At 44.2% G+C, this 14,774-nt stretch overlaps 2 protein-coding genes across 6 annotated transcripts in view; one reads left to right on the forward strand and one right to left on the reverse strand.

Moving 5' to 3' along the window:
* The window catches only part of LOC121453846 (micronuclear linker histone polyprotein-like), a 50,286-nt gene extending 35,529 nt beyond the window's left edge, over positions 1 to 14,757 (reverse strand). For 3 of the 5 annotated variants that reach the window (XM_041660790.1, XM_041660788.1, XM_041660787.1), the window contains exons 1-3: positions 12,712 to 14,757; positions 12,576 to 12,625; positions 1,887 to 2,003 (exon numbers count right to left, since the gene is read on the reverse strand). In XM_041660790.1, the coding sequence (XP_041516724.1) occupies positions 13,191 to 14,717 (1,527 nt within the window). In that variant the 5' untranslated portion in view covers positions 14,718 to 14,757 and the 3' untranslated portion in view covers positions 1,887 to 2,003; positions 12,576 to 12,625; positions 12,712 to 13,190. The remainder of the gene's footprint in view (positions 1 to 1,886; positions 2,004 to 12,575; positions 12,626 to 12,711) is intronic. The other 2 variants (XM_041660791.1, XM_041660789.1) reach the window with 1 other exon arrangement.
* LOC121453848 (small EDRK-rich factor 2-like) lies at positions 840 to 1,095 on the forward strand. Its single transcript, XM_041660794.1, has one exon. The coding sequence runs from the start codon at positions 873 to 875 to the stop codon at positions 1,008 to 1,010; it is 138 nt and encodes a 45-aa protein (XP_041516728.1). The 5' UTR covers positions 840 to 872; the 3' UTR covers positions 1,011 to 1,095.
* Positions 14,758 to 14,774: the final 17 nt, after the last annotated feature.

Below are 14,774 nucleotides of genomic sequence, written 5' to 3' on the forward strand. Positions count from 1 at the left end.
TTCCTACTTTAGCCTTACCTATCTATCCTTGCCTTTTCCCGAAAGACATTCCATTTCCCATCATGTCCCTCAGCGGGCTACTCTTTCTGTTATCATTTGCCCTCCCTGTCCACTTGTAAGGCCCCTGTTCCTTCTTACTCTTCTTTTCTTTCTTTATTACTTTTTTTCATAATCTCACTATATAGCCCTGGCTAGCTTAGAACTCTCCAAGTAGATCATGTTGGCCTTGAACTCACAGAGATCCACCTGCCTCTGCCTCCTGAGTGCTGGGATTAAAAGTGTGCACCACTGCACCTGGCCCTTCTTACCTTTCTAAGTCCAGCCCCAAATGGACATCTGTGCTGCAGAGCATTTTCTGATGTCTTACTGACTTGCCTCTGCAGTTGGGCCCACCCAGCCTCTTTAACCCCATCTCACCATGCCTTAGAATGTACTTGCTGATACATCTGTCCCAGAGTAAGAAAAAACACAAAGAACAAGGACCTGGTCCTATTTTCCCCTACATTTCCAGCCAGCATACGAGGATTCATTGCTCGCTGAATGAATTAGGTTATTGAAACAAGAGCCAAAATAATAATGATGATTATATTACTTTCAGAATCCTTTTATAAGAAAAACAGATCTAGCTGGGCATAGTGGTGCACGCCTTTAATCCCAGCACTCAAGTGGCAGAGACAAGTGGATCTCTGCGGGTTCGAGGCTAGCCTGGTTTACATAGTGAGCTCCAGGATGGCCAGAACTACATAGTGAGACCTTGTCTTGAAAACAAGCAAACAGGTCGGCCAGAACGAGGGTACGCAACGGAGGCAGGTTGGAGCCTCTGTCGTGCCAGGACCCGCGGTAACCAGCGAGAGCTTGCCCACCAGAAGAACATGAAGAAGCAGAGCGACTCGGTTAAGGGAAAGAGCCAAGATGATGGGCTTTCTGCTGCCGCCCGCAAGCAGAGGTACTCAGAGATCATGCAGCAGAAGCAGAAAAAGGCAAACAAGAAGAAGGAGGAACCCAAGTAGCTTTGTGGCTTCATGTCCAACCCTCTTGCCCTACGCCTATGTGCCTGGAGCCAGTCCCACCATGCTCGAGTTTCTTCCTGTAGTGCTCACAGGTCCCAGCACTGATGGCATTCCCTTTGCCCTGAGTCTGCAGCGGGTTCCTTTTGTGCTTCCTTCCCCTCAGGTAGCCTCTCTACCCCTGGGCCACTCCTGGGGGTGAGGGGGTTACCCCTTCCCAGTGTTTTTTATTCCTGTGGGGCACACCCCAAAGTATTAAAAGTAGCTTTGTAAAAAAAAAGAAAGAAAGAAAGAAAAGAAAAGAAAAGAAGCAAACAAAAACAAACAAACAAAAAACAAAAACAAAATGAAAAGTAACACTACTGGAAAGATACAAAGACAAAAAAAAAAGGTATCAGGGACACATGAAATCCACTCAGAAGCTCTTAACTCCCAGAAATATGTCCATCTTGGTTAACTTAAGCAGAAAAGGTTATTAAACACACAAAACCCAGACAGGTGAGATTTTTGTGGACCTGTTATCTCAGCTACACGGGAATCATAAGTTCAGTGCCAATCTGGGGAACATAGCAAGAACTTTCCAACTAAAATGGGGGCCTGGGTATAGCAATGCACACTCTTAGTTCTAGCCTGTTGAAGGCAGAAGCAGGAGGGGCTCTGTTAATTCAAGGCCAGGCTAGTCGAGTTGCAGTTGCAGTTGCAGGCCAGTCTGAGCTACAGAGCATGAACTTGTCTAAACAAATAAGCAAATAGACCTCCTGGCTAACTAGAAAGCTGGGCACATCTGCATGTGAAGGGCAGTCAGCACGTGCCGTAGAGACTTCACAGGTGTCTGTGGTCTTGGGAGAATGCACCTGACAACTCGGGAAAAGAACTCACCCAACCAGTGAAGAGAAAGCTGACGATTGGTCAGAATCTGTATTTCCTGATGTGTATGTAGGTCATTTCCCATACAAGGGCAAATGCTGTCTTGATCTTGTGCCCAAGAAGGAGTCTCTGAAAGAGATGACAATACCTTAGCTCAGGGGAATCTTCAAATGATGGTCTCACGTAGACACAGGTCTAGGGGAGAAAGTAAATACTGCTTTTTGCATTTAGGTTCTTTTTTATATATGAGTGTTTTATCTGCATGTGTATCTGTACACCACATGGATGCAGTGCCCGAAGATATCAGAAGAGGGCGTCAGAAGTGGAATTTCAGATGGTGGTGAACCACCATGTGGGGACTGAATTTGAACTCCAGTCCCTGGGAAGAACAACTGGTGCTCTTAACAGCTGAGCCCTACCTCCAGCCCCTGAGTTTATGTTCTTACAAACTTGTCACAGATGGGCGGTGGTGGTGCATGCCTTTAATCCCAACACTTGGGAGGCAGAGGCAGGCAGATCTCTGTGAGTTCAAAGCTGGCCTGGTCTACAAAGCGAGTTCTAGGCCAGGCTCCAAAGCTATACAGAGAAACCCTGTCTCAAAAATAAAAAAGCCCCTCAAAAAAGAAAACAAAACAAAACTTGCCACTGAAATGATTTTTGCAAGCTTCACTGAATAAATGGAAAGGCTCTCGCTACCCCAAGCAGAGCTTGCATTGGCAAATGAGGAAGTCCAGAGCTGAATGTCCCTCTGAGTAGAGTGGCTCTGAGGTCAGGCTGTCTGAGTCACAGCCTGGCTTCGGCAGTTTGGAGTTGGTAGATGGGGTAGCGGAGTAGTTCCATTGCAAAGAACTGAGCAAAGGGTTAGACGATCGGGAACATGCATAGTGCACGGCCTGCACCATAATAAGTCAGAAAATGCTATCAGCATGGTTCATCAGCAACAAGATCTTATAACCAAAGAAAGGCAGGCATGGCCACGCACATTTGTAATCCCAGCATATAGAAAACTGAGACAGGCCCAGGCGGTGGTGGCGCACGCCTTTTTTTTTTAATCCTAGCACTCAGGAGGCACAGGCAGGCGGATCTCTGTGAATTTGAGGCCAGCCTGGGCTACAAGAGCTAGTTCCAGGACAGGCTCTAAAACTACAGAGAAACTCTTGTCTTGAAAAAACAAAAAAGAAAAAAGAATAGGAAAAAAGAAAACTGAGACAGGATCAAAAGGTTGAGGACAGCTAGGGTTACATAAATTCAAGACCAGCCTAGGATATACAGAGAAATCCTGCCTCAAAATAAAATAATAATAATAGAGTGCTGGAGGAATTACTCGTGGTTAGGAGCACTAATTGGAGTGTTGGAGGGATGACTCAGTGTTAGGAGCACTAATTGGAGTGTTGGAGGGATGACTCAGTGTTAGGAGCACTAGTTGAGTGCTGGAGGGATGACTCAGTGTTAGGAGCACTAGTTGAGTGCTAGAGGGATGACTCCGTGTTAGGATCACGAGTTGGAGTCCTGGTGGGATGACTGAGAGTTAGGAGCACTAGTTGGAGTGCTGGAGGGATGAGTCGATGGTTAGGAGCACTAGTTGAGTGCTGGAGGGATGAGTCGATGGTTAGGAGCACTAGTTGAGTGCTGGAGGAATGACTCAGGGGTTAGGAGCACAAGTTGGAGTGTTGGAGAGATGACTCAGTGTTAGGAGCACTAGTTGGAGCCCTGGTGGGATGACTGGGGGTTAGGAGCACTAGTTTGAGTGCTGGAGGGATGACTCAGTGTTAGGAGCACTAGTTGAGTGCTGGAGGGATGACTCAGTGTTAGGAGCACTAGTTGAGTGTTGGAGGAATGACTCAGGGGTTAGGAGCACTAGTTGAGTGCCGGAGGGATGACTCAGGGGTTAGGAGCACTTGTTGGTTTTGCAGAGAATCTGGCTCTTGACCATCTGTAACTCTGGTTCCAAAGGGTCCAACACTCTCTCCCTGGGCACTGTGGGCACAGCACCCATGTGCTGCACATACATGCACACAAGTAAAACACTCATACACATGTAAATAAAACTCTTTACATTTTTCAAATGAATGCATGAAAAGATCCTGTTCGGGCAGACGCAGGCGGCCGTAGACGCCCCACTACAATTAAATCAAAGAGGTAGCCTTTTGTTGGCAAGGTCCCTGGCAAACGGGGAGCCTGGTCCTATTCCTGAAGACTCTTCTGAGGGGTGAGAGGAATCTTGGCCCCCGGCAGGAGCCAGGAAACAGAGCGAGGGCATTTTGTAAGAGAAGCCCCTGGCCAGCAGGGAAACCTGATCCGGTTTTAAAAGACCCATTAGATAGCATCGATAGGAGGAGATGGGCAGGCGCCAAGGCAAGAATTCGCCCAATAATCTGAAAAACAACATGAAAACACCAGAACCCAACGATCTTACAACAGAAGGACTTCAACACCCTAACATATAAGAAGTGGAAAAAATTGACTTTATGAAAGCAATAGTCCCTTAAACAACATGTAAAAAACACCCTTATAGAAATGGATGGGAAGTATAACAGAAAGTTTAAAGAAATGAGTAAATATGTACATGATACCCTGGGAAACCAAGAAAAAATGATCAAACAGGTAATGGAAACAGTTCAAGAATTGAAAACTGAAATGGAAGTAAGGAAGAAAACACAAACTGAGGACCAGCTGGATATGGAAAATCTAGGTCAACGATCAGAGTCTATAGAAACAAGCATAATCAATAGAATACAAGAGATAGAAGAAAGAATCTCAGATTCTGAGGACACCATAGAGAAAATAAACACACTGATCAAAGAAAACAGCAGAGCCAACAAATTCTCATCACAAAACATTCAGGAAATATGGGACACAATAAAAAGACCAAACCTAAAAATAATAGGAATAGAAGAAGGAGAAGAGTCACAGCTCAAAGGCCCAGAAAATATTTTTAACAAAATTATGGAAGAAAACTTTCCCAACATAAAGAAAGATATTCCTTTAAATATTCAAGAAGCATACAGAACACCAAACAGACTGGATCAAAGAAAAACATCCCCTCGCCATATAATAATCAAAACACAAAATATACAGGTTAAAGAAAGAATATTAAGAGCTGTAAAAGCCGGGCGGTGGTGGCGCACGCCTTTAATCCCAGCACTTGGGAGGCAGAGGCAGGCGGATCTCTGTGAGTTCGAGACCAGCCTGGTCTACAAGAGCTAGTTCCAGGACAGGCTCCAAAACCACAGAGAAACCCTGTCTCGAAAAACCAAATACATATATATATATATATATATATATATATATATATATATATATATAAAGAGCTGCAAAGGAAAAAGGCCAAGTAACTTAAAAAGGTAAACCAGTCAGACTTACACCTGACTTCTCTATGCAAACCATGAAAACCAGAAGGTCCTGGATAGAGGTACTGCAGACACTAAGAGACCATGAATGCAAACCCAAACTACTATACCCAGCCAAGCTATTGTTCACTATCAATGGAGAAAACAAGACATTCTAGGATAAGAACAAATTTAAACAATACGTAGCCACAAATCCAGCCCTACAGAAAGTAATAGAAGGAAAATCGCAACCCAAGGAATCCAACATTGCCAACACTGCCTACAATAACTCAGGCATCTAGCGACCCTTCACCAGCACAACTCAAAGAAGGGAGACACGCAAACTCTACTACCAAAAACAATAAGAATAACTGGAGTAAACAACCACTGGTCATTAATATCACTTAATATTAAGGGTCTCAATTCACCTATAAAAAGGCACAGGCTAAGAGATTGGATACGAAAACAGGATCCAACATTCTGCTGTTTGCTAGAAACACATCTCAACCACAAAAACAGGCATCTACTCAGAGTAAAGGGTTGGGAAAAAGTGTTTCAAGCAAATGGTCCTAAGAAAAAAGCAGGTGTGGCCATACTAATTTCTAACAAAACTGACTTCAAACTAAAATCAATCAGAAGAGATTGAGATGGACACTTTATACTCATAACAGGAACAATTCATCAGGATGAAGTCTCAATCCTGAATATCTACACCCCTAATATAAAAGCACCCACTTATATAAAAGAAATATTACTAGAACTTAAGGCAGACATCAAACCACACACACTAGTAGTAGGAGACTTCGACACACCTCTCTCTCCAATGGACAGGTCAATCAGACAGAAACCTAATAGAGAATTAAGAGAATTATCAGGGGTAATGAAGCAAATGGACTTAACAGACATCTATAGAACACTCCGCCCAAATAGGAAAGAATATACCTTCTTCTCTGCAGCTCATGGAACCTTCTCGAAAATTGACCACATACTCGGAAACAAAGGAAACCTCCACAGATACAAAAAAATATCAGTGTCCACCTGTGTCTTATCAGATCACCACGGATTAAAGTTAGAAGGCAACAACAATGCTACCCCCAGAAAGCCGACAAACTCATGGAAACTGAACAGTCAACTACTGAACCACACCTGGGTCAAGGAAGAAATTAAGAAAGAAATTAAAGTCTTCCTTGAATTTAATGAAAATAAAGAGACAACATACTCAAACCTATGGGACACGATGAAAGCAGTGCTAAGAGGAAAGTTCATAGCACTAAGTGCCCTTTGAAAGCATACATTGGGGACTTAACAGCACACCTGAAAGCTTTAGAAAAAAAGAAGCAGACACACCCAGAAGGAGCAGAAGACTGGAAATAATCAAACTGAGGGCGGAAATCAACAAAATAGAAACACAGAAAACAGTCCAAAGAATCAATGAAACAAAAAGTTGGTTCTTGGAGAAAATCAACAAGATTGACAAACCCCTATCCAAACTAATTAAACAACAGAGAGAGAACACGCAAATAAATAAGATCAGAAATGAAAAGGGGGACATAACCACAGACACAGAGGAAATTCAGAGAATCATTAGATCTTACTACAAAAGCCTGTATGCCACAAAACTGGAAAATGCAAAAGAAATGGACATTTTTTTTAGATAAGTACCATATACCAAAGCTAAACCAAGACCAGGTGAACAATCTAAATAGACCTGTTAGTCACGAAGAACTAGAAACTGTTATCAAAAATCTCCCTTCCAAAAAAAGCCCAGGACCAGACGGTTTCAATGCAGAATTCTACCAGAACTTCCAAGAAGAGCTAATACCTATGCTCCTTAATGTATTTCACAATATAGAAACAGAAGAGTCATTGCCAAATTCTTTTTATGAAGCTACAGTTACCCTGATACCAAAACCACACAAAGACCCAACCAAGAAAGAGAATTACAGGCCTATCTTACTATCGATGTAAAAATTCTCAATAAAATACTGGCAAACCAAATCCAAGAACACATTAGAAAAATTATCCATTATGATCAAGTAGGCTTCATCCCAGAGATGCAGAGCTGGTTCAACATATGCAAATCTATCAATGTAATCCACCATATAAATAAACTGAAAGAAAAAAAAACCATATGATCATTTTATTAGATGCTGAAAAAGCATTTGACAAAATTCAACACCCCTTTATGATAAAGGTCTTGGAGAGACTAGGGATACATGGGTCATACCTAAATATAATAAAAGCTATTTACAGCAAGCCGACAGCTAACATTAAATTAAACGGAGAAAAACTCAAAGCCATCCCACTAAAGTCAGGAACACGACAAGGAAGTCCACTCTCTCCATACCTCTTCAATATAGTGCTTGAAGTTCTAGCAACAGCAATAAGACAACATAAGGGGATCAAGGATATTCGTATTGGAAAGGAAGAAGTCAAGCCTTCGTTATTTGCAGATGATATGATAGTATACATAAGCGACCCCAAAAATTCTACCAAAGAACTCTTACAGCTGATAAACACCTTTAGTAATGTGGCAGGATACAAGATCAACTCCAAAAAATCAGTTGCCTTCCTATACACTAAGGATAAGGATACAGAGAGGGAAATCAGAGAAGCATCACCTTTCACAATAGCCACAAATAGCATAAAATATCTTGGGGTACCTCTGACCAAGGAAGTGAAAGATCTATTTGACAAGAACTTTAAGTCTTTGAAGAAAGAAATTGAAGAGGACACCAGAAAATGTGCTTGCTCTTGCTCTTGGATTGGGAGGATCAACATAGTAAAAATGGCAATTCTACCAAAAGCAATCTATAGATTCAATGCAATCCCCATCAAAATCCCATCAAAATTCTTCACAGATCTGGAGAAGACAATAATCAACTTTATATGGAAAAACAAAAAACCCAGAATAGCCAAAACAATCTTATACAATAAAGGATCGACTGGAGACATTACCATCCCTGACTTCAAACTCTATTACAGAGCTACAGTATTGAAAACAGCTTGGTATTGGCATAAAAACAGAGAAGTCAACCAATGGAATCGAATAGAAGACCCTGACTTTAACCCACAAACCTATGAACACCTGATTTTCAATAAAGGAGCTACAAGTATACAATGGAAAAAAGAGAGCATCTTCAACAAATTGTTCTGGCAAAACTGGATGTCAATCTGTAGAAGAATGAAAATAGATCCATATCTATCACCATGCACAAAACTCAAGTCCAAATGGATTAAAGACCTCAATATCAGTCCTAACACACTGAACCTGATAGAAGAGAAAGTGGAAAGTACTCTACAACATATGGGCACAGGAGACCACTTCCTATGTATAACCCCAGCAGCACAAACATTAAGGGCCTCATTGAATAAATGGAACCTCCTGAGATTGAAAAGGCAACCCACTGACTGGGAGAAGATCTTCACCAACCCCGCAACAGACAAAGGTCTGATCTCCAAAATATATAAAGAACTCAAGAAACTAGACCATAAAAGGCTAATCAACCCAATTATAAAATGGGGCACTGAGCTGAACAGAGAATTCTCAACAATTGGCCAAAAGTTCAAATGGCCAAAAGACACTTAAGGTCATGCTCAACTTCCTTAGCGATCAGGGAGATGCAAATCAAGACAACTTTAAGATACCATCTTACACCTGTCAGAATGGCTAAAATAAAAAACACCAATGATAGCCTTTGCTGGAGAAGTTGTGGAGAAAGGGGTACACTCATCCATTGCTGGTGGGAATGCAAACTTGAGCAACCACTTTGGAAAGCAGTGTGGTGGTTTCTCAGGAAATTCGGGATCAACCTACCCCTGGACCCAGCAATACCACTCTTGGGAATATACCCAAGAGATGCCTTATCATACAACAAAAGTATATGCTCAACAATGTTCATAGCAGCATTGTTTGTAATAGCCAGAACCTGGAAACAACCGAGATGCCCTTCAATGGAAGAATGGATGAAGAAAGTATGGAATATATACATATTAGAGTACTACTCAGCAGTAAAAAACAAGGACTTTTTGAATTTTGCATGCAAATGGATGGAAATAGAAAACACTATCCTGAGTGAGGTAAGCCAGATCCAAAGAGAGGAACATGGGATGTACTCACTCATATTTGGTTTCTAGCCATAAATAAAGGACATTGAGCCTATAATTAGTGATCCTAGAGAAGCTAAATAAGAAGGAGAACCCAAAGAAAAACAAATAGGCATCCTCCTGAATATTAACCTTCATCAGGCGATGAAAGGAGACAGAGACAGAGACCCACATTGGAGCATCGGACAGAAATCTCAAGGTCCAAATCAGGAGCAGAAAGAGAGAGAGCAGGAGCAAGGAACTCAGGACTGCGAGGGGTGCACCCACACACTGAGACAATGGGGATGTTCTACTGGGAACTCACCAAGGCCAGCTGGCCTGGGTCTGAAAAAGCCTGGGATAAAACCAGACTGGCTGAACATAGCGGACAATGAGGACTACTGAGAACTCAAGAACAATGGCAATGGGTTTTTGATCCTACTGCACGTACTGGCTTTGTGGGAGCCTAGGCAGTTTGGATGCTCACCCTACTAGACCTGGATGGAGGTGGGCGGTCCTTGGACTTCCCACAGGGCAGGGAACCCTGATTGCTCTTTGGACTGACGAGGGAGGGGGACTTGATTGGGGGAGGGGGAGGGAAATGGGAGGCGGTGGCGGGGAAGAGACAGAAATCTTTAATAAATCAATAAAAAAATGAAAAAAAATAAAAAGAAGAAAGTGGAAAAAAAAGATCCTGTTCACAGGCTTGTCATCGGAAGCTTATCTTTACGGCTCCACCCGTCCCACCACCTCCACTTTATTGTCCAACTACGGGATCAGAGTTCTCAGAAAATGGAGGAAAGAGCAACTAATTAGCTTCGGACAAAGGGAAAGGCAGAAATATCAGGGACAGAGAGCAGAAAACAGGCCATAGCCATAGAATGGCTTGCTGTGCAACTGGATAAAAATAGATCTGGTGTCCTGGGAGCCATGCTGGAGAAAAACAAAGCACATCCTCAAGTTGCTGAGTTTATGTCCTGTGCCCAGACAAAGCTCGGGTTCAGGTATGGAACACACAGAGCCAAGAGACAGTCTGAGAAGGGAAATTATTGCAAAGATTTATCCCTTGATGTTAGATGGTACTGAAATGGGTAAAGTCAACGAATGTCTCAGCCCGATTCCATGAATACATGCTTAATGTATACTATATGCTTAATGTATACTATGTGCTAGGCCTAGGGCAACCTCCAAAGACACACAGACACACATGTCTGTTCTCTAGCTTACATGCTGGAGCGGAAAGACCGGTAATTAACAACTGTTACAGGCATGGTGTGGTTTGTAACTCTAACACTCAGGAGGCTAAATCAGGAAGATTGGGAGTTTGAGACAGACTGAGCACAGTAAGATGAGAGCGAGAAAGAGCGAGAGCAAGAGAGAGAGAGAGAGAGAGAGAGAAGAAGGAGGAGGAGGAGGAGGAGGAGGAGGAGGAGGAGACTGGCACAAATAGTCACTTTCTCTGGAAGCTATCAGATGATGCAACTGACCAAATTAAGGAGAGGAGGAATGGGGAAATTATCTTAGGGTTAACCATGTGCACAAAAATACAGCAAAGGGCTTAAAAACCTTTTGGAGTCTTGTGGGAAAATTTAGGCAAGAATCTATACTCAGGAAACTTAAAGGAAACGCATAAGGCAGCCAAGAGTGGAGGCTCACATCTGTAATCCCAGCTGGGGCAGGAGTAGTGCTGGTGTTTGAGGCCAGCCTAGGCTGCATTGTGAATTGTAGGCAAACCTGGGCACAGACTGAGACCTTCTCAAAGCACAAATGAAGGCTGGAGATGTATCAGGGTTGGCAGAGTGCTTGCCTAACATGAACCACAGTCCCAGGTTCCATCCTCAGCACCACATAAGTGGAGCATGGTGGCTCACACCTGCAACCCTCCGGAGGTGGAGGAAGGAAGATCAGAAATTCAAGGTCATTGTTGGCCACGTATTGAGTTCCAGAATTTGAAGTCAGCCTGGGCTGCTACATCTACACATACACACACACACACATGCACACACTCACACCAACATCAATAACAACAATGACAAAAGACATGAGGTTATCATAAGCTTAGAACACTTATAATATGGCCGGGGGGTGGTGGCGCACACCTTTAATCCCAGCACTTGGGAGGCAGAGGCAGGCGGATCTCTGTGAGTTCGAGACCAGCCTGGTCTACAAGAGCTAGTTCCAGGACAGGCTTCAAAAAAACCACAGAGAAACCCTGTCTCGAAAAACCAAAAAAAACAACAACAACAACAAAAAAAAAACAAAACACTTATAATATGCAATTTATATTTGGAAATTGTGCTTTTAAAAAATAACCAGAGGAGAAATGGGGGTGAAAAAAAGTTTAAGAGACAGGGTCTCTCTGTGTAGTTCTGGCTGTCCTAGAACTCACTCTGTAGACCAGGCTGGCCTAGAACTAAGAGATTTGCCTCCTGAGTTCTGGAATTAAAGGTGTGCGCCACCACGCTAGGCTTGGTGGAAGATTCTTCCTCTCCTATCCACTCTCCTACCTCCACTGTTGGGACATCAGCATCTATCTTGACAATGGAGTCTTCTATTTTCTAATGTGTCTTCGTCTGTGCACCATATCTGTGCTTGGTGCCTGAGGAGGTGGTGAGCCTCCATGTGGGTGCTGGGAATAGACCCAAGTCTTTTGCAACAACACTAAGTGCCCTTACCCACTAAGCCAACTCTCCAGCCCAATAACAGAGTCTTGACAATAGATACCTGAGGCCTTTTCTGTTCCTTGGGAAGAGGGTAAATTATGGATAAGATATAAAAGGCTTAAATCAAGTGCTACAAAACTGTATTACCTACATTCAGAAGGAGCCTGAGCTAAAAGGAAGCCACTGTTTCAAAAAAGAATCAAATATTCTAGTACTTGGAAGGCAAAGACAGGTAGATCTTTGTATTTGAGAGGCCAGCCTGGACAGCCTGGTCTACATATAGTTCCAGGCCAGCTAGGGGTACATATCTAGACTCTCTCCTCTCTCTCTCTCTCTCTCTCTCTCTCTCTCTCTCTCTCTCACACACACACACACACACACACACAATCACGTGATCAGATAAATAACTAAAAGTGAAAGATTGGCTAGGCAGTGGTGGCACATGTCTTCAATCCCAGCACTCGGGAGGCAAAGGCAGGCAAATCTCTGAGTTTGAGGCCAGCCTGGTCTACAGAGCTAGTTCCAGGGCAGCCAGGGCTACACAGAGAAACCCTGTCTTGAAAAACCAGAAAAAAAAAAAAGAAAAAGTGAATGGAGACAATTCAAGTAGAAATAGAATTCACCTTCACATTGAATATGTGCAGTTCAAATCAGACGCGAGGGTGGAGCGAACCTGTGAAGATGGATTAGTGACTGGTGAGGATTGTCAAAACAGATGGGAAAACTGGTTGCAAGGACTGTAGAAAAATATCAACAAACCTAGTCACTGGTCCACCGTTTTATTCGACCACTCCTCTTCCCGTTTCATTCCTGCTGGAGCCCCTCAGTTTTTGGTGTCAGTTTCAGACACCTCACCTGTTGGCTGCTTCTCCCACAATCCTCAGTGCCCACCCTTTGCCCTGCAATGATCTGTTCTTTCTGATATTCTCCTTCATCTCACACCCCAGCCATGTACATGTCTGCCAAAATCCAGTCCGCCCTCAAACAGTTCTTCAAGAACATAGCGGCCAGTTTCCTTCTTCTTAGCATTCATTCCCAAATATTTTTCTCCTTAAAATGATCCCAACTCCCTCTTTTCCACTCTTCACTCTGTCGATACTGGCTTGGCCTCATGCCCAGTAACTCTCCTCCAGTCCCAAGCTCACTCATATCTACCCTTCGGGGTCAGCAGAGCTTGGCTTTGCTCGAGCTCCTCTCTGACTTTCAATACTTCTCCAATCTCCTTTGTCTTCAAGTCTTCATCCACCTGATTCCCTGGAGCCTTCTCTAATCTCATCTTTCTCTTCCATAGGAACAGATTCATAGGCGGGATCTTCCACGTTATCCAAGACAAAACTGTCACTCTCCCCCGCTTTCTCTGCTCCTTCTTGTTCATCTCCGCCTTCCGGACTTTCAGGAATTTGTAGTTCCAGACTCATCTCTTCCATCGCACTTTCATCACCAGTAATATTTATCACTCTCTCAAGGTCCTCTTCGCTTGTATTTCCCGGTCTTGAATGCTCTTCCAGTTCCATCTCATCGGACTGTGCTTCCTCAGTATTTGACTCCAGTTTATCTTCCGTGGATCTCAGGTTCTTATCACCAGTCCTCAGCTTCTCTCCTCTACTGGAACTTGATTTCAATCTCAGCTTCTCATCACTTGACTTCACCTTCTCTTTGGAGGACCCCCGCCTCTCTCCACTGTCGGATGTCTTCTCTCGGATGGATCCCCGCTTCTCTCCACTGTCGGATGCCTTTTTTCTGATGGACCCTCGTTTCTCTCCACTGTCTGACACCTTTTCTCTTATGGACCCTCGTTTCTCTCCACTATCCGACACCTTTTCTCTGATGGACCCCCGTTTCTCTCCACTGTCGGATGTCTTTTTTCTGATGGACCCCCGTTTCTCGCCACTGTCCGACACCTTCTCTCTGATGGACCCCAGTTTCTCGCCACTGTCAGACACCTTCTTTCTGATGGACCCCCGTTTCTCGCCACTGTCTGACACCTTCTCTCTGATGGACCCCCGCTTCTCGCCACTGTCTGACACCTTCTCTCTGATGGACCCCCGTTTCTCTCTACTGTCCATTTTCTCTACAACAGACCGCTTCTCTCCCCTGCCCACCACCTTCTCTCCCACGGACACCCGTTTCTCTCTCTTTTGCACCAAGTTCTCTCCACTTGACTCCACTTCCTCATTCTGCCTCAGCTGATCCCCTCTGGATCTCAAGTTCCCTCCACTGGTTCTCATCTTGTCCTTAGATTTCAATCTTTCTTCAGGCTCTGCTGTCATCTCTGCACTCTTAGATACAGCTCCAGCTTTGGGTCTGTCCTCTTGCTGTCCCCAAATCTCCTCTGGGATATTATCCTCCAACTTTGCTGGAGCCTGTGACGTCCTTTCTACACTGTTCAAGAGCTTCGTGTCCACCTTCTCCTGATGCAGGCCCGATCTCTCTTTCGAGATCTTCTTCCCCACGACTTCCAGCCTCCAGTTCTCAGATTCCAACTTTGCGTCCCACACTTTAGACTTTTGCAGGTTTCTGTCCAAGAGTTCCACTCTCTTCCCAATCACGATGAGTCCATTCCAGGGGGTCCACACCTTCTCTTTCTCTCGCACTGGCGCCTTTTTGCAGTACGGCTCGGGTTGCGATCGCTTGTGGACGTGGGCCTTGCTCCGGGCGCCCCGGGCCCGGGCCTTACTACGGCCCCGCGGCTTCCTAAACTGCTTACCCCGTACTTTCGGGCCCGGGTGTGGCAACTTGAATGGAATCTCTTTCTCCACAGACATTGCTGCCTGCCCTTAGCCCTAGCCCCCCTGACTCACTCGGGTTCCCCATTCCCCCCT

This window comes from Microtus oregoni, unplaced genomic scaffold (genome assembly GCF_018167655.1).
Source record: "Microtus oregoni isolate MIOR12 unplaced genomic scaffold, Mior012 000012F_ref0000307, whole genome shotgun sequence".
NCBI classification, from domain to species: Eukaryota; Metazoa; Chordata; class Mammalia; order Rodentia; family Cricetidae; genus Microtus; species Microtus oregoni.